Source organism: Dama dama, chromosome 15, assembly GCF_033118175.1.
Source record: "Dama dama isolate Ldn47 chromosome 15, ASM3311817v1, whole genome shotgun sequence".
Classification (NCBI taxonomy): Eukaryota; Metazoa; Chordata; class Mammalia; order Artiodactyla; family Cervidae; genus Dama; species Dama dama.
This window is the reverse complement of record NC_083695.1, coordinates 56,828,359-56,847,134: the sequence shown is the minus strand read 5'-3', so window position 1 is coordinate 56,847,134 and position 18,776 is coordinate 56,828,359. Positions and strand designations below refer to the sequence as shown.

Here is an 18,776-nt window from a genome sequence, read left to right as displayed (position 1 = left end):
TGATCATAATTCAATATCCTGTAATAACCTATAGTGGAAAATAATATATATATATATCCATACATAACTGAATCACTTTGATGTATACCTGAAACTAATACAGTATTGTGGATCAACTGTACTTCAGTTTTAAAAAAGAGTTAATCATACATAAAGATGTAAAATTCTGGAAGAGACTATAGGATTATTTTTATTATCTTTATTTGGAAAAGCCTTTCCTTGAAGATACAAAATCTCAAGACTAAAAAAGAAAAAATTGGAAAATTTGACTACATAAAACACAAAGTTTTCTATCACCAAGAAACAACTGATTTAATACATTTACAATATCTGTAACAAGTGTAGGATTACATGCGGAATATATGAAAAAGACAAAAACAACACAGAGTCAAAGGGCAGTTCACAGAAGTAATGCAAATTGTCAGTAAACATATGAAAAGATGATGTACGTCCCTGGTTGTTTATTGCAGTGTGACAGATCACACCAAAATTTAGTTTTAAAACAACCATTGAACTACCTCAGCAACTCTGCAGGTCAGAAACCTGGACAGATCACAGTGGGAACAGCTTGCCTTAGCTCCATAGTGTCTGAGATCTCTTCTAGAAGGACTCAGAAGCTGGTGGGTGACTCCACAGCTGGGGGATGATACCTCCTGGAGGCACCTTCATTCTAGTGTCTGAGCTGACACTGGTGTAGGCTGGAGCTATCCGCCAGACACCTGTGCACCTCTCGAGTGGATTCTGCGTAACATGGAGACTGGGTGCCAAGACTGAGCATCCCAAGAGAACCAGGCATAAATTGTATTTTATGGTGTCAGTTCTGCATTAGCCATAAGCTGTCTCAAATTCAAAGACAGGGCGCATAGACCCTACCTCTTGATAGAAAGGATGTCACAAAAGAATGTATGATGAGGGATATCGGGGAAAATCTTTCTGCCACAGTGGTTGTCAGGAAAATGAAAATCAGGTAACTGGAGACCATTTACTACACATCAGACTGATAATTCTTCCCAGTTTCATTCATTCTTTGGGAGAAAGAGTGGGAGGGGGGATAAAAAGGGAAGATAAGAGAAAAAAATTAGGCTAAATTTTGCCATTATGTTTTTGCCTGATTTAAAAAAAAAACAACTTGGTCTTGGACAAATTTCTTTTTTACTCAAAATGTTATTAAAAAATGACTGTTTTGAGTCAGTTCTAGTGAGGTGGATGAATCTAGAGCCTGTTATACAGAGTGAAGTAGGTCAGAAAGAGAAAAACAAATACTCCGTATTAATGTGTATATTTGGAATCTAGAAAGATGGTACTGATGAACCTATTTGCAGGGCCTGACTACAGACTCAGACACAGAGAACAGATTTTGGACACAGTGGTAGTCATATCCGACTCTTTGTGACCCCATGGACTATACAGTCAGTGGAATTCTCCAGGCCAGAATACTGGAGTGGGTAACCTTTCCCTTCTCCAGGGGATCTTCCCAACCCAGGGATCAAACCCAGGTCTCCCGCATTGCAAGCGGATTCTTTAACAACTGAGCCACAAGGGTAGCCTGGGGGAAGGAGAGGGTGAGACAAATTGAGAAAATAGCATTGAAACCTATACAATGCTGTATGTAAAATAGATAGCTATGGGAAATATAACACAGGGAGCTCGACATGCGGAATTGTGACAATCTAGAGAGATGGGTTGGGGTGAGGATTGGTGGGAGGCTCAGGAGGGAGAGGACATATGCATACTAACAACTGATTCATGTTGTTGTATGGCAGAAACCAACACAATTGTCAAACCAAACCAAAGCAAATGTCCCCCAGTTAAAAGTAAAATTTTAAAAACACTGGTCATTTTATTAGAATATGAAAAATTATTAATTTTGCACACTCCACTTAATAGCTATACATTTTCACATTTACATGAACAAAAGCAAAGAAATTCTCTGTCCTTAATTTGACTCACTCTTCAACATTTAGAGCATACCCACTACTGAACCTAAAATTGCTTTTTTTTTTTTTTTTTGCTGTATTTTATTGTAACTACCAGGAGTTAAGTGATTTGAGTTCACAAGTGAATAGCAAAAATGCTTTGTGTGTGTGAGAGAAAGAGAAAGAGAAGAGAGCTGTGGGAGGAGAGAGGGAGGGAGAGAGAGAAACATGAAGAATACACCTTAGCTTGTATTTGAACTTTAAAAAAAATTTTTTAAATCATATTCAAGAGAGCAAGAAGCTCGTGTTGCTAATTTTGTGATTTTAATAAGCTACACAAATACTTTGCTTCAAGAGAATTTTCCTATATAAAAGAGTTTCTTAAGTTTAAGAAGTGATTTGTAAAATGGGTTACTGTTTCTGGTGAGGTTTAAAATATTATGTTGTTTTTTTATTTAAGTGCATTAGTACATAGAGTAGTATTTTTACCTAGATTCTTAGAACAAAGATTTTTTTTTTCTGAAAAGAAAATAGTTTATATTCTTTAGTAAAGCTAATCTGTGTTCTTTTAATATTATTAATGTGAATGTCTAATTTTGTTTATTTACTATACCTGTGATATTTACGTAATATTAATTGATTGTTAACTGCAGGGTACTTAGCAGAGGATTTGCATCAATTTCATGCAGCTAGATTGCTGTATATACTGTTACACAAATTCATAACCCCTGATTTTGTTTTAAAGGCAGGGGAGTCAGGGACTAGCAAAAAAAAAAATGAAGAGTGCATGCTTGTTCTAGCCATCCTGGAGTAATAGTTGGAGCTGCTTTCCCCGCAATATCACCTTTTTTGAGACTTGCAAGAGAATAATAGATTATTATTTTGCAATTGCTGTTAAAATACAAACACCAAGTTAGCAAATTAAAAAGTTAAATTTCTCAGAGTGACATTGATTCATCTATATTGCATATATGAAATAAATATTTTATTCACTGCATCATTCAATTCAATTTCTCTATATGCATTACTCAAAACAGAGGTGAATTAACTTTTTTTGTGGGCTGCCTGTTCTGATTTTCTCCTTTTGCACCATGTCCCTGCATCTTTATATAAGAGGACAAGCTAGCATCAGTGAAATAGGTACTGAGTGAGAAACCAGAACATAAATGAGTTCCCACTCCAGGCAGTTCTCAGTTTATAAATTCTGTCTGGAATCTGGTTGTTTTGAATTAGAAATGTGTGTTCTTATAGAAGGGGCGTCTCAGTGGTAGAGAGTGGCCCTACTGGTAAAGAATCCGCATGCCAATGCAGAAGACACCAGAAGCTCTGGTTCAATCCCTAGGTCGGGAAGATCCCCTGGATAAGGAGATGGTAACCCACTCCAGTAGTCCTGCCTGGAGAATTCCATGGACAGAGGAGCCTGGTGGGCTATAGTCCATGGGGTCGCAAAGAGCTGGACACGACTGAGTGGCTGAGCACAGCACATTCTTATAGAAACAGTGTTCTAATCTGCTATCTCCATTTTGCCCACAAAAATTTATTTAGCCTTAATAAAATAGAAATACTATTCATTTGCTCAAATAAAGTAGAGAACAATACAAGTGTTCTATTTATACTGAACACTAGTTATTGAGGGAAAGCCAGATGAGGAGGTTGATGGAGTCATTTGTGAGATTCTGAAGGGGGCTCCAGGGAACCCTCACAAGTTAGGTCCTTTATTACTTCTAATTTCACTACAAAATACATGGTTTTCCTTATCCTCGCATTACCAACTATTAAAGCCATTTTCAACTTATTTGGGGGTCAAGGAATTATTCTGTCCCATTACTGTGGTAGTGGCCCTTGTTTTGTTTGTAAATAGAATAAGAGAGAGAGAAGAGAAGGCAGTTGGTGACTAGGAAGAGATCTTCCTGTGACGGCAGGACAACTTGGATGAGGGGGAGGGGGAGAGGGGAGGAGGTGATTTGGGTTTGTAGTAGAGGAAAGGAGGTGGCTAAAGTAAGCCATCAGGTGTCCATCTAACCAGGACAGGCTGTTTGCTACCTAAGCTGGAGGTGAGGGTGAGGTGGTAGGGTGGAAGCTTGGAAAAAGCATCTGCAATTGAATTCTCATACACATGAGATAACCATAACGAAGGGTGAGACCAGATATGTCTGAAATGACTTCATCAAGTAATCCCATGTTTTTACTCTAAATTTCCTTATAACCAGTGAGACTAGCTCCGTTTTAATGTCCCCAGGCAGACAGGTGTGGAGAAAGATTTGATCTTTGGAATTTTCTCTTTAAATTATAGTACAATGACAAGATCCTATTTGTCATCCCATCATGGAGATGACGCTCTAGCAGTTGTATACGTTTATCTGCAAGCAGAGAGGCTTCCCTCGTGGCTCAGACAGTAAATAATCTGCCCTCAATGTAGGAGACCCAGGTTTGATCCCTTGGTTGGGAAGATCCCCTGGAGAAGGGAATGGCTACCCACTCCAGTATACTTGCTGGAAAATCCCATGGACAGAGGAGCCTGGCGGGCTACAGTCCACAGGGCCTCAAAGAGTCAGACACAACTGACCAACTAACACACACACACATACACACACACACACACACACACACACACACACACACACAGAATAAACAGGTTTGTGAAGTAAGTGTTAGGACAGGAAAGCAAAGGAGGAATTTATGTTTCTGACTACAGATCATAGAACAATGGATCTGGAATATGTTATAAGAAGAAAGAAAACTACCTAGTATGTTCCAGGCTAAAGAAGTGCTTTGGTTGACTATATTAGATTTAAATTATATACTAACTCTGATTAATAACAGATGCCTGATAAAAACCCATACCTGGTTAAAAAAAATGTAATAGAATAAACTTGTTGAGAAAATAGTATTTAAATAAAGTTAAGTTATAGGTCAGAAGTGAACACCTTGAGGCTATAAAATTGGCTATAAAAGTTATATCTTTCCAAAGATGAGCTAAAAAATTTATATCTTTATATATATAACTTTATATATATTTATATATATAACTTTATATAAAAAACATATCTTTCCAAAGATGAGCAAAAAAAATTCTTTGTTTCCTTCCTTGCTTCCTCTTCTAAATCTCCTTTTAATAATTGTACCTTCCTATACCTTCCTATACCAGTTAAGGCTGTCTTATTAATTCCTTTCCCTGTGACAAGAACAAGAGCAATACTTGTTATTATTACTTTTGATTTGCCTCTATTGTGTGCCTGGTGTATATATATATGTACATATATATATATATATAACTATAATATATATATAGTTATATTTTAGACACTAAGTTGTGTCTGGCACTTTTGCGACCCCATGGACTGTAGCCTGCCAGACTCCTCTGTTCATGAGATTTTTCCAGGCAAGAATACTGGGGTGGATTTCCTTCTCCAGGGAACCTTCCCAACTCAGGGATAGAACCCACATCTCCTGCACATCTCCTACACTATAGGCAGATTTTTTTTTCCATTTATTTTTATTAATTGGAGGTTAATTACTCTACAATATTGTAGTGGGTTTTGCCATACCTTGACATGAATCAGCCATGGGTTTACATGTGTTCCCCATCCCAATCCCACCTCCCACCTCCCTCTCCACCCGATCCCTCTGGGTCTTCCCAGTGCACCAGCCCCGAGCACTTGTCTCATGCATCCAACCTGGGCTGGTGATCTGTTTCACCCTTGATAATAAACATGTTTCGGTGCTGTTCTCTCGAAACATTCCACCTTCGCCTTCTCCCACAGAGTCCAAAAGTCTGTTCTGTACATCTGTGACTCTTTTTCTGTTTTGCATATAGGGTTATCATTACCATCTTTCTAAATTCCATATATATGTGTTAGTATACTGTATTGGTCTCTATCTTTCTGGCTTACTTCACTCTGTATAATGGGCTCCAGCTTCATCCATCTCATTAGAACTGATTCAAATGAATTCTTTTTAATGGCTGAGTAATATTCCATGGTGTATATGTACCACAGCTTCCTTATCCATTCGTCTGCTGATGGGCATCTAGGTTGCTTCCATGTCCTGGCTATAATAAACAGTGCTGCAATGAACATTAGGGTGCACGTATCTCTTTCAGATCTGGTTTCCTCGGTGTATATGCCCAGAAGTGGGATTGCTGGGTCATATGGCAGTTCTATTTCCAGTTTTTTTAAGGAATCTCCACACTGTTCTCCATAGTGGCTGTACTAGTTTGCATTCCCACCAACAGTGTAAGAGGGTTCCCTTTTCTCCACATCCTCTCCAGCATTTACTGCTTGTAGACTTCTGGATAGCAGCCATCCTGACTGGCGTGTAATGGTACCTCATTGTGGTTTTGATTTGCATTTCTCTGATAATGAGTGATGTTGAGCATCTTTTCATGTGTTTGCTAGCCATCTGTATGTCTTCTTTGGAGAAATGCTTGTTTGCTTCTTTGGCCCATTTTTTGATTGGGTCATTTATTTTTCTGGAATTGAGCTGCAGGAGTTGCTTGTATATTTTTGAGATTAATCCTTTGTGTGTAGCTTCGTTTGCTATTATTTTCTCCCATTCTGAGGGCTGTCTTTTCACCTGGCTTATAGTTTCCTTTGTTGTGCAAAAGCTTTTAAGTTTAATTAGGTCCCATTTGTTTATTTTTGCTTTTATTTCCAATATTCTGGGAGGTGGGTCATAGAGGATCTTGCTGTGATTTATGTCAGAGAGTGTTTTGCCTATGTTTTCCTCTAGGAGTTTTATAGTTTGTGGTCTTATAGGCAGATTTTTTACCACTGAATCACTAGGGAAGCTCATTCATATATATATATAATTTTATAATATTTAGAATGTAAAACTTCCAAATTGTTATATTTAGAACATAAAATTTCTAATCTTCACATCACCCCTTTAAAGCTAAGGTCATTCCACTACTTAACAGATGAAGAAACTGATGCTCAGTAAGGAGAAATATGTGTATCATATTATATTGATATGCACTTATTTATACACAAAAAGTTCTTTGCTGAGGCTCAGAAATGCAGGTGTTCAGTTAAGGATAACCTTTGTCAGACGTTTCAGGTCAAACATTCACAGTGATGTAAAGGTCAGATGAGAAATAGGGGGAAATGATTGAAACTTGGCAGCAAAAACTTAAGTTTGAAATGGGAACAAACCGAAGATAACAAAGAAAAAGGAACAATGTTTTACCAGTAAATTAATTAAAAAAAAAAACTTTTAAATAATTGTGCTTTTCATCAAATTAAGGTTTTTGTTAGTGGTGGGAGTATGGTGACTTAAAATTAGTAAAATTCTGTAGGCTTCCATTAAATGAAGTCTGGTGCCACTTACAGTTTTTTCCCCAAGTCCAGTTTATTTGCTTTGGCTTTAGCTAAGCATTGTGGGGAGTTGTTATTATGTAAACAGAAAAGAAGCTAGCGGGTTTGCAAAGTACAAGATGAACATATTTCTGAGTGTCCTAAAGCTTACACCACCCGACTCTGACATTTTGCCTTAATGCTGCAGATTCCAGGTCCTCGTAAACATTGCTTTCTGATTTCTAAAACTATGAAAGTTTTGAGTTAGAATATTAATTCTTTGAGTCATTGCCTCAGTCTAAATTAACTGTAGTCCTAAATATAAAAATATATATCTGTATAAAAATATGAGGTGACATGTAATAAAGTTTTTACTATTATGAATTTTAGAATGACTATATTGCTCACGAATGGCATGGCCATAAAGTAATTAAATGGATAGGCTGGGAAGAGTGCCTGTAAAATATGTATGATATTATGTGACATTTTATATGAGTACACACAATGCTTTATTATTATATTCTTTCTCATTTGAAGCTCAGCACTTTTCCTACAATAAGAATGATGGCATAATAGTCTAAAAATTTAGAATGCATGGAAATGAGGCAAGAATTTCCCAACCTTATTATTGTGGTTTCCAGACTTATTGTATATGTTTGCTATTCTAATACCCAAAAAGAAGTTTCCCAAGGATAATATTGATAATACCCAGGATCAAATTATTTAATGTCCCAGTCCAAAATCTATCCTAGAGTCTGTTCAGTGTTTAGTTTAAAGGTGTTTTATGGTGACTGGCATAGTGCTGGACACGTTGTGAACTTACCGCAAACAATGATTGAGTTAAATCATCCCACATTCTTTCAGAAAACAGCATCTGTGTTTAAAAATGCTTATTTTTCTAATCCTGTGGATAGAATGAATTGCCATAGAAATAAGCAACTATCATTTTAGTTTCACAGAACTTCCATCCAGATAAACAGAAGAGTGGATAGTGAATATATAAAACAGCAGAGACTTTATGTGATTGGGAGAAGGTCCAAGACTTTATGAAGAGCCAACTACAGCCACAACTGTATAGCTGAATACTCCTTTTCACAGGGCACTGGGATACAGTGGCAAGAAAGCAGAAGCAGAGACCAGAGAGAAAACATTGTTTTTTGTCCTTGACAGATTGTTCCTTATGGTTAGAGAAATGGAGAGACAGCAGGGATTAGAAATCCCTCTTGGATCACTGAGGGCAGGGGAGGAAACCTGATTCATCACCAGTGCTAGAAACAGCACTAACAGTTTGGGCCTTCACAGTACTGCAAAGACATTTCAGCGTGAATTCTGACCCCAGTATAGCTGGAGTGCCAGGAAGCCTAAGAACTTCCTCCTAAAATAATTCCCTGTTTATTATTTTTACCATGAACAAAATAAGATTAAGTCATGATCAAGTAAGTATTATTATAGCTTAGAAAACTGCAGTGTCTTTATGTCTTAGGGTCCTATGGAATCTTTTTAACCAAAGCAATAAATGTTGTTTATGACTTCTTTAAATTTGCATAAAATTCTAACATGTTAATACTCTGTGAACTTTAAAAAAAATACATTTATAGTGGTATAACTGGCCACCAAAATGAGAGAAAGGAAACTTTACAACTGTGAGAAGTGCCAATGTTTTCATTAAGGCAGTATTGACCCAGAGCATCATTGAGTATCTCTCCCCTCAAATACCTCACAACTCTGGAATGCCCCTTATGACAAACAAATGTCAGCACCTAATTCCTACCCTTCCTTCACTTTCTGATTCATCTGGTGAGCTGGGAGTACGAAGTATCTTTTCTTCCCTTTTTAATGCCACTTAATGCATTGATTTTGAAATTAAAAGACGCTTGCTCCTTGGAAGAAAAGCTATGACCAACCCAGACAGCGTATTAAAAAGCAGAGACATTACTTTGCTGACAAAGGGCTGTCTCATCAAAGTTATGGTCTTTCCAATGGTCATCTATGGATGTGAGAGTTGAACCGTGAAGAAAGTTGAGCCCCGAAGAATTGATGCTTTTGAACTGTGGTGCTGGAGAAGACTCTTGGGAGCCCCTCAGACAGCAAGGAGATCAAACCAGTCCATCCTAAAGGAAGTCAATCCTGAATATTCATTGGAAGGACTGATGCTGAAACTGAAGCTCCAATACTTTGGCCACCTGATGCAAAGAACTGACTCCTTAGAAAAGACCTTGATGCTGGGAAAGATTGAAGGCAGGAGAAGGGGACGACAGAGGATGAGATGGTTGGATGGCATCACCAACTCGATGGACATGAGTTTGAGCAGGCTTCTGGAGTTGGTGATGATCAGGGAAGCCTGGCATGCTGCAGTCCATGGGGTCACAAAGAGTCAGACGCAACTGAGTGACTGAACTGAATGCATTGATTTTGGGGTCCCACAAAATTTGGGAAACATGGCAAACTTCCCTTACTAGATGTGAACTTAATTATCCTAAGATGCATCTGATTTTTAATGTATTCTAAAGCAAAGAAGAGCTAAGGAGCCTCTTGATGAAAGTGAGAGAGGAGAGTGAAAAAGTTGGCTTAAAACTCAACATTCAGAAAACTAAGATTATGGCATCCAGTCCCATAATTTCATGGCAAATAGATGGGGAAACTTTGGAAACAGTGACAGGCTTTATTTGGGGGGCTCCAAAATCACTGCAGATGATGACTGCAGCCATGAAATTAAAAGATGCTTGCTCCTTGGATGAAAAGTTATGGCCAACCTAGACAACATATTAAAAAGCAGAGACATTATTTTGCCAACAAAGGTCCATCTAGTCAAAGCTATGATTTTTCCAGTAGTCATCTATGGATGTGAGAGTTGGACTATAAAGAAAGCTGAGCACCAAAGAATTGATGGTTTTGAACTGTGGAAAACACTCTTGAGAGTCCCTTGGACTGCAAGGAGATCCAACGAGTCCATCCTAAAGGAAATCAGTCCTGAATACTCTTTGGAAGGACTGATGTTGAAGCTGAAACTCCAATACTTTGGCCACCTGATGTGAAGAGCTGACTCATTTGAAAAGACCCTGATGCTGGGAATGATTGAAGGTGGGAGGAGAAGGGGACGACAGAGGATGAGATGGTTGGATGGCATCACTGACTCAATGAACATGAATTTGAGTAAACTCCATGAGTTGCTGATGGACAGGGAGGCCTGGCCTGCTATAGTCTTTGGGGTTGCAAAGAATCAGACTTGACTTAGTGACTGAACTGAACTGAATTACTCCCCCTGTCCCCCAAAAAAACAACTATGTGTAGCAACTAGGTGGAATGTACTTGTTAAAGTTTGTATTCAGATAATGATTAGCATTCTCCCTAAACACGAGTGTGAAACCAGCTTAATCTTAAATTTTTAATAAAGATATTTTTGTTTTTAATAATACAGAGAAGCCTATTTGTTCGGCACCTTTCATTTTTATATAACCCTGGGCTAGGATTAGGATTAAGTAAATGTAATTCCAGTGTACTAGGATAATGATGATACAAAATGTGGATTTTCATTACTTTCAAAAGCTAAATCTTCGAACAGTCAGCATTCTAGATTAGATAGCTAAAGAAGTCCATGGTTTATTTTAATTTTTCAAAAACTGTTATCTGAAATGGTTTTAGAATCTTTAATACGTCTTACTTTTCAAAGAAATGTTTTGTTTTTTTACCCTCTGCTCTGAAAAGTGAAGTGTACCCAGTATGTATACTTTACCTACCAAAGAGATATCTTTGATTTAGCATTATCTTGATGTGCTTGAAACTTAGGATATTGCCTCTAAAGGTTTCAAAAAAACTTTTTCTAAAGTATGTTATACTTTATATATAGACACCTCAAAAGGTATTTAAATTCAAGAACTGCAGTGCTGGGGGTTTGCGGTACACTTATATGTTAGGCATTATGCTAAGCACTTGATATTATCTCATTTAATTTTCTTAACAATCCTTTAAGGGCAGCACTGTTCCCATTCTCATTTTCTAGGAAAACAGATGCTTAGAGGGATTGAGCAATTTGACCAAGGTCACACAGATTCTGGGTCAGAGCCAGAATTCAAACCCAAGTTTTTCTAACTCCGGAGATACCTCTCAGGATGGAAGAAATATTTCCCTGGGGAAATCTCACATAGATACAACTGTTGAAGTCTGTCCCCAGTAAACTTTTAGATTTATTGCTTGCCAAAGCTATTTTTGAAAATGTGCTTCCAGGCGTGATGACTTCAATACCTATAGAATCCATGTGAACGTCCAATTTATTCCAGGTGAAATGAAATGAGACTGGTCCTGTGATGCTTTTACACGAAAGGAATGACTCATGATTGGTAGAAGTTTAGACTTTACTGGCCTGCTAGGAGAACTATATATGGAAAATGGATCTTTCAACGCTATTTCTACAACCACTTTGAGTAAAGAACAAGCAGCTATTCTGGCTAAAATACCATTGGTTTCATGTACCCACAGAACTAAATAGTCTAAGATTAAGAATGAATTTGTGCATAAAACTTCTTGACATTCTTGGAATTCAATACAAAAGATAAAACAATAATAAGTAAATCAAGAGCAGCCAGTATCAAACTGACTTCCTAACTTCAACTGTCCCTGAGCTGAAATTCTTCATATATGGTAACAAATTGGGAAATTAGCCATCCTCTATAATTGGCTATAAACAAAAAAAAACTTCTAGAAGGAGGTTACTGCTGTGAGCACAGATTGCCCATCAGTATAACATTTACCATTAACTATAGTATTGAGTATTGATAATGAATATCAAACTACTGCTACAAGGTATTTATTTTACTATTACTATTGAAATATTCATTGTTGTGACAAAAAACATCAGCCTTCAGTAAGGAGAAATTCAGGTGAACACATTACTTTGCTTTTTAAAAAAAAACAAAAAAACAGACCTTCAGAAATCATAAAATGCTTTCATTAGGAAGACTCCTGGGCCCAAGAATTTGTTCTGAAGAGATTGATCTCTATCATTCCAAAAGAGTAGAATATATCACACTTTGTTCCTTGATCGAGGAATCCCCAGTAGATACACAAGAGAAGCACATATATATGTTCTTTATGTTACTTTTATAATTGTCAAAACTGCAAACAATCTAAATGTCCATCAGTAGTAGAATAGATAAAGTGTGTTGTTGTTGCTCAGTCGCTAAATTGTGCCTGACTGTTTGTGATCCCATGGACTGCAGAACGCAGACTCCTCTGTCCTCCACTGTCTCCCAGAGTTTGCTGAAATTCATGTCCATTGAGTCGGTAATGCTATCTAACTATCTCATCCTCTGCCGACCCCTTCTCCTTTTGCCTTCAGTCTTGCCCTGCATCAGTATCTTTTCCAGTGAGTCAGTTCTTCACATCAAGTGGCCAAAATACTGGAGCTTTAGCTTCAGCATCAATCCTTGCAAAGTATATTCAGGGTTGAGTTCCTTTAGGATTGACTGGTTTGATCACCTTGATGTCCAAGGGACTCTCAAAAGTCTTCTTTTTCAACACCACAGTTTGACAGCATCAGTTCTTCAGCACACAGTCTTCTCTGTGGTCCAACTCTGACATCAGTATGTGACTACTGGAAAAAGCATAGCTTTGACTTATACAGACCTTTGTTGGCAAAATGATTATTCTGGTACATTTACTTTATGAAAATTCAAGGCATTCTTTTCTGTAGGTATAGTTAAGCCTCAGTTAAAATTATATGTATATGTGATATATATATATATACATATATATATATAAAAAATACGTGCACACACATATTTATAAAAAATATATAATGCAATGTATGTATTTATCAGTTCAGTTCAGTCGGTCAGTTGTGTCCGACTCTTTGTGACCCCATGAATCGCAGCACGCCAGGCCTCCCTGTCCATCACCAACTCCCGGAGTTTACTCAAACACATGTCCATCGAGTCGGTGATGCCATCCAGCCATTTCATCCTCTGTCGTCCCCTTCTCCTCCTGCCCCCAATCCCTCCCAGCATCAGGGTCTTTTCAGATGAGTCAACTCTTCGCATGAGGTGGCTAAAGTATTGGAGTTTCAGCTTCAGCATCAGTCCTTCCAATGAACACCCAGGACTTATCTCCTTCAGGATGGACTGGTTGGATCTCCTTGCAGTCCAAGCGACTCTCAAGAGTCTTCTCCAACACCACAGTTCAAAAACATCAGTTTTTCAGTGCTCAGCTTTCTTCACAGTCCAACTCTCACACAAATGTATACACATAGACATGTATTACATTCAAAATGTAACTACTTCTTATCTTCTCTGCTATTACCTCCAACCTAAGACTAGTTCATTAACTGTTTTCCCCAGTTCCTCTCATGCATATTTGGAGTCCTCACTTGTAGCCAGGATAATTTTTAAAACAGAAACCAGGTTACCTCTATCCTTGGCTCATAACCAGTAGCAATGGTTCCTGTATCAATCAGAATAAAATCCTCAAAGGAGACACATCCCTGAAAGCCTAATTAAAATAGCCTTATTGCCCAGACCTGTCACTTTTATCCCTTTAGCCTGCTTTATTTTTCTTTATAATTCCTATCACCACCTGACATACCATTTACTGGGTTATTTATTGATAACTGGTCTCTCCACCACTAGTATGTAAGCTACCTGAAAGCAGGGACTTTATTATATCCTTAACATCAAGAACAATGCCTGCCATCATATAGCAGGCGATGAATGAATGAATGAATGAATGAATGAGATCATCACCAAACCACACAGGAATTAAGGCAAAATATGTATGTCCAACCCTCTTCTATATGTTAGGCAACTAAAAGAATTAAATTACTTTAGGAAACAAAAAAAAAATGAAATGAAATACATACATAATTTATTCAGGAGTACCATTCAGATATTCTGTTTCTCTCTCCTTCTCTCTTCTGTTCCTACCCTCCCCCATGCCCACATGTACTCATGTACACACTGGCATTGGCACAAGGAGAATGGAATAAGAACAATTCTCCTAATTGAAAGGAGTATGAATGTAAACTATAAACTGCCCCTTCAATAGAACTTATAGTCACTTTATTTACATCAGATAGCCATAAATTATATTAATTATATATAAATACTATATATGCATGTGTGTTTGTGTATAATTACAAAGATTATATAATTCTAGTGGTTCAGAATTAATTGAGAGTGACATCCAGGTAAGGTTTTATTATATTGGAATCAAGCACCTTTACATGAGCCTTATTTTGTGGTCCTTTTTTAAATACATGATAGTAAAGAACTCATTTATTTTCCTTGCCAAAATGTATATATTTCGGACCTAGGGCAGCTCCCTCCAGCATTTTGCATTACAAAAACTTTCAAACAAAATAAAACCATTCTGTTAGGTCCTGCAACAATCAAAAACTTTCCAGGCCCAGAAGATAAAATTTTTTGTAAGTGAATCTGTACAGAAATTGAGATTGTTTCAGTCAAAAATTTCCCCTCCCTGTTCTCAGAATGAATTGTAGAGCCCCTGGAGCAGACAAGGGTGTCTAAGGTTAATCTCTGTTTCTATATAGATATCAATTACCTTTTCAAAAGGCTACCCAGTGGGATTTGCTACTTGGCAGCTTGTCTAAAAACTAGCTAAATGTACTAATGTGTGTGGCAGGGGAGGAAAAGGTCCAGTTTGGTTGTCAACCTAGTTGACCCTTCAGTTTTTGTACAAAGAAAAAAATATGTGGTTTTTTTTTTTTTTTTTAAAAGGGAGAGTTTTAAGCCCTTTCAGTTGCTAAAGAGCTGATTTCACAGTTTTGTTGTTATATTTTTTTAATTGAAAAAAAATGGGAAACCATGATAAGCCCTCAAGTGCATAATATGTGCTCACGTGCTAGTATGAGTCTCCTTCACCTCCTCCTCTCTCTTCCTAGTGAGAATATTTTATGATTTCTGAAGATCTGTGTTTTCATAAAGAAAAGCAGTAAGCATAATATCAGGCCCCATAGCTCCAAAAGTAGGTTAAATAATAAAATGAAACCCAGGATATGAGTGTAACAAGGCCAGTGTCAGAAGATCATTCATTTATCAAGTAATTAAACCTTTTAATAAGACAGAAGATGATGGTTAAAGGGAATGATGACCTTTACTTCTGAGTGCAAAATAACCAGTAATGTCAGAGGAGAAAGCAATGCTAAAGTTCATCTTGAAGCTCAGACTTACAGATCTGGAAGGGAAGTGTGGAAGTGATGAAGATGTGCATGACTCCAGTGTGGGATTCTTGCTTCATCTTGGCCACAGAAACTTGGAAGCTGTGTAACCTAGGGCAAGTTACTTAACTTCTCTGAATCTCAGCTTCATAGAGATAAAATTAGGATGGCAAAATCATCTATCTTGCAGGGATTTTGTGAAGATTAAATGAAGTCTTGGTTCTAAAAGTGTTTTGTAACCAAGAATATGCTGTGATAATGTTTAGGATTATTACTGTGCTTAAATAATTTATTGAGTACCCTTCTTACCTTCTGTCTTCCTCCAAAAGCCACTTCTCTAAGGTTTGGCTAAAGTTATCCCCATCCTTCCCAGGTGGCTTCCCAGGTAGCTCTAATGGTAAAGAACCTGCCTGTGGGTGCAGGAAAACATCAGAGACACAGGTTCGATCCCTGGGTTGGGAAGATTCCTTGGAGGAGGGCATGGCAATCCACTCCAGTATTTTTGCCTGGAGAATCCCGTGGACAGAGAAGTCTGGCGGGCTACTGTCCATATGGTTGCAAAGAGTCAGACATGACTGAAGTGACTTAGCAGCAAGAGCATACCATCCTTGAGGTTTGCCTACCAGAGGAGGATATTTTTCACCAATTAAATGAGAATTTTTCATATGTTCCATTTCTGAACTGGCTCGCCTTATGCCTTCAAAATAGAACTACGGCCTTCTCTAAAACCCAAATTATTAATGCAAGTACATGAACAAGAAGCTCCCTGAAACCCTTAAAGATAGGAAAATTGGAGATGGAGATTAAAACGTAAGGGGGGCTCTTTCCTTTTTCATCCCAGGATGGAACATTGTCCTATTTTCCTAAATATTTTTCTCTCTGTAATAGAAAAAAAATAATGAACACTTATCATATGCCATGCATTGTGATATGCATTATTCATGTAATCCTCGCAACAGGCTAATGCACTCTATTTTTGCCACTTATAGACAAGAACTATAGTTAGAATAAGTATTAATAGCTTGACCAGGGTCACCTACCTACTAAGTGGTAGAATTGGGTTTTGAACCCAAACATGCCTAATTCATTTCCTAGTATTTTTCCATTTTTTGATTATTTACCTCCTACATTTTAACTAATTTTGCATGTCTTGTTTGCCTTTCTATCCCTCTGTACGTTCATCCTTTGTATTTTTGTAATGAGTAGGGGAGAGGACTGTAACAAAAAAAGACTAAGGTGTAGTCCCTGTGCTCCAGAAACTATGCTAATCAACTGGCAGAAAGATGCCAAGCAAACAATGACTGTATGACGTGGAAGAACGTAAGAGGTCCATGAGATAAATCATCAGTCTCCTCCTATAACATGGGAATAGTACCTGCCTCGTATGGTGATTGCTGGATAGAGTGAAACGCTCGTGTTACATGTTTGGCAAAGCCCCTGACCCACAATAAGTGCTCAGTGTATGGGATCTATCATGTTGCAATGTTGCCAGCCAGTCCCAGGATAATTACTAGGATACAAAGCTAGAAAAACAACTTAGTGTCAGACTCAGAGACATTTTAAATGCCAGTCTATAAAGAGTTTGGACCTTCAGTGTGATGAAAACAAGTGTGCCAAGGACAGTAATCATCCTGCAAAGAAATTAGAGCGGATGCTATTTTACATTACCTTTCAAAATTCATCGTAAGTGAGATGGAGTCAGTAAAAACAGTTGGAACTGGTGTAAAGGAGTGTGGTATTTGATGTACTGAAAGGAAAGATGACATTTTCAGGTTTGATGCCCGGTACTTTTTCTTCCACAGTAATGAGTGAATGCCAAAGGCAGCAACTGGAGTCTGTGAGCTACTCCTCTCGCTACGCTCTGGGCCTCTTTTATGAAGCTGGCACGAAGATTGATGTCCCTTGGGCTGGGCGGTACATCACCAGTAATCCCTGCATTCGCTTCATCGCCATTGACAATAAGAAACGCAATATAGGTCAGTACCCCCATTATTTCCCTTAAATACAGTAACAATGGTGGGTGTAGATCATGAAAAATGCTGTTTAATTGAGTGTTGCCATTCTGAACAGAGCAAGCATTTAACTCCAAGCCACGGGGGATAAAATTTAATGTCACATTTGGCCAATAATAAAATACACAGTGAAACCAGCAAAGTTTTTCAGAAAATCATTCACCACATGGTTTGTATTACTTGAGTTTATGAAAATAGTGTCAGAAGGTTTAAGATTTCAAAATGGCCCAAGTTTCTATTGCTTTAATATGGATCCATCTATATGCAAATGGATCTCTCATCATTTGTTTCTTGATGGAGTTTGTTTTTTGTTTATTTGGTTTTGTTTTTAAAATTTGATGAGTACTGCTCTTTCCACTTCCCAGGCTAGATATAAAAAGTGAATTTTACTATATTATGAAAATCCTTCACTTCTATATAATTTTATTTATTTAATGTTCATCTAGAAGACTACATAAAATTACTTTGTATACAATGTAACTAAAATAATAGGTTAAATGTTTCCTATGAGCTTTACTAGGACAGGATAAAATCTACACTGCACCCTTTTTGTTGAAGATAGTAAAATTAGATTTGAATTGCAAGAATAAGCATAACTGATTCCTTTTGGTCCGAAAGGTGAAAGCATATTCTTATTTGTAGAATTGTAGTGATCACTAAGATACTACTTTTTGTGGAAGAAACCGTAATGATCTAAAATGACTGAATTCTTAAAAAGAATCATCACTGCAATTTGCTATGGTGTTTTATGGTGCAGTGATGGTTTCATCAAGCTTTAGTTAAAAGTTTTGCCTGATAAAATCACCAACTAACGTCTCTTGGCTTGCCAGAACTTTATAATGACAGAACTGGGCTGGAGTATGGTTTTTATATCAGAACACATGATCTTAGAAAAATGTTTCTTTTATAACTTAAAACTCCCTAAGGGCTGGCCTGTTTATGTTAACATGATATCACATATATGTACAATCAGCAGTTCATGAAATGCCCTGTAACAGCAACGGACTAACCATTTTTAACTCGACAACTGCTTTGTTCTGAGAAAAGGAAAATAGCCCTTGATCTTCTCATGTTATATGTCAAACCTTCTGTCTGTGAGCCAGAAAGAGAGTCCTCACCAGAAACCAAACCAACCGGCACCTTGAGCCTGGACTTCCCTTCGCCAGGAACTGAAAGAAGTAAATGTCTGTTGTTTAAGCCATCCAGTCTATGGCAGCCCAATCTGATACATTAGAAGGAAGAAGCTAGGGAGACTTCATGACTGATTGAGTCAATAAAAGAGCAGTATCTTCAAGGACCTAGGATTTATCCATCTCTGCTCTCTTCTATTCTTCTTTTTTAAGAGTTTTTTCTTTTTTTTAATTTATTTATTTTAATTAGAGTCTAA

The 18,776-nt window shown here is 37.5% G+C and overlaps 1 protein-coding gene across 2 annotated transcripts in view; it reads left to right on the top strand.

Annotated features, from left to right (window-relative positions):
* Positions 1–18,776, top strand: part of RNLS (renalase, FAD dependent amine oxidase) — a 267,915-nt gene that overhangs the window by 184,871 nt on the left and 64,268 nt on the right. For both annotated transcript variants that reach the window (XR_009696103.1, XM_061162117.1), the window contains exon 5: positions 17,180–17,353. Coding sequence is in view for 1 of the 2 variants with exons in the window: in XM_061162117.1 (XP_061018100.1) it covers positions 17,180–17,353 (174 nt within the window). In the remaining variant the exon portion in view is untranslated. The remainder of the gene's footprint in view (positions 1–17,179; positions 17,354–18,776) is intronic.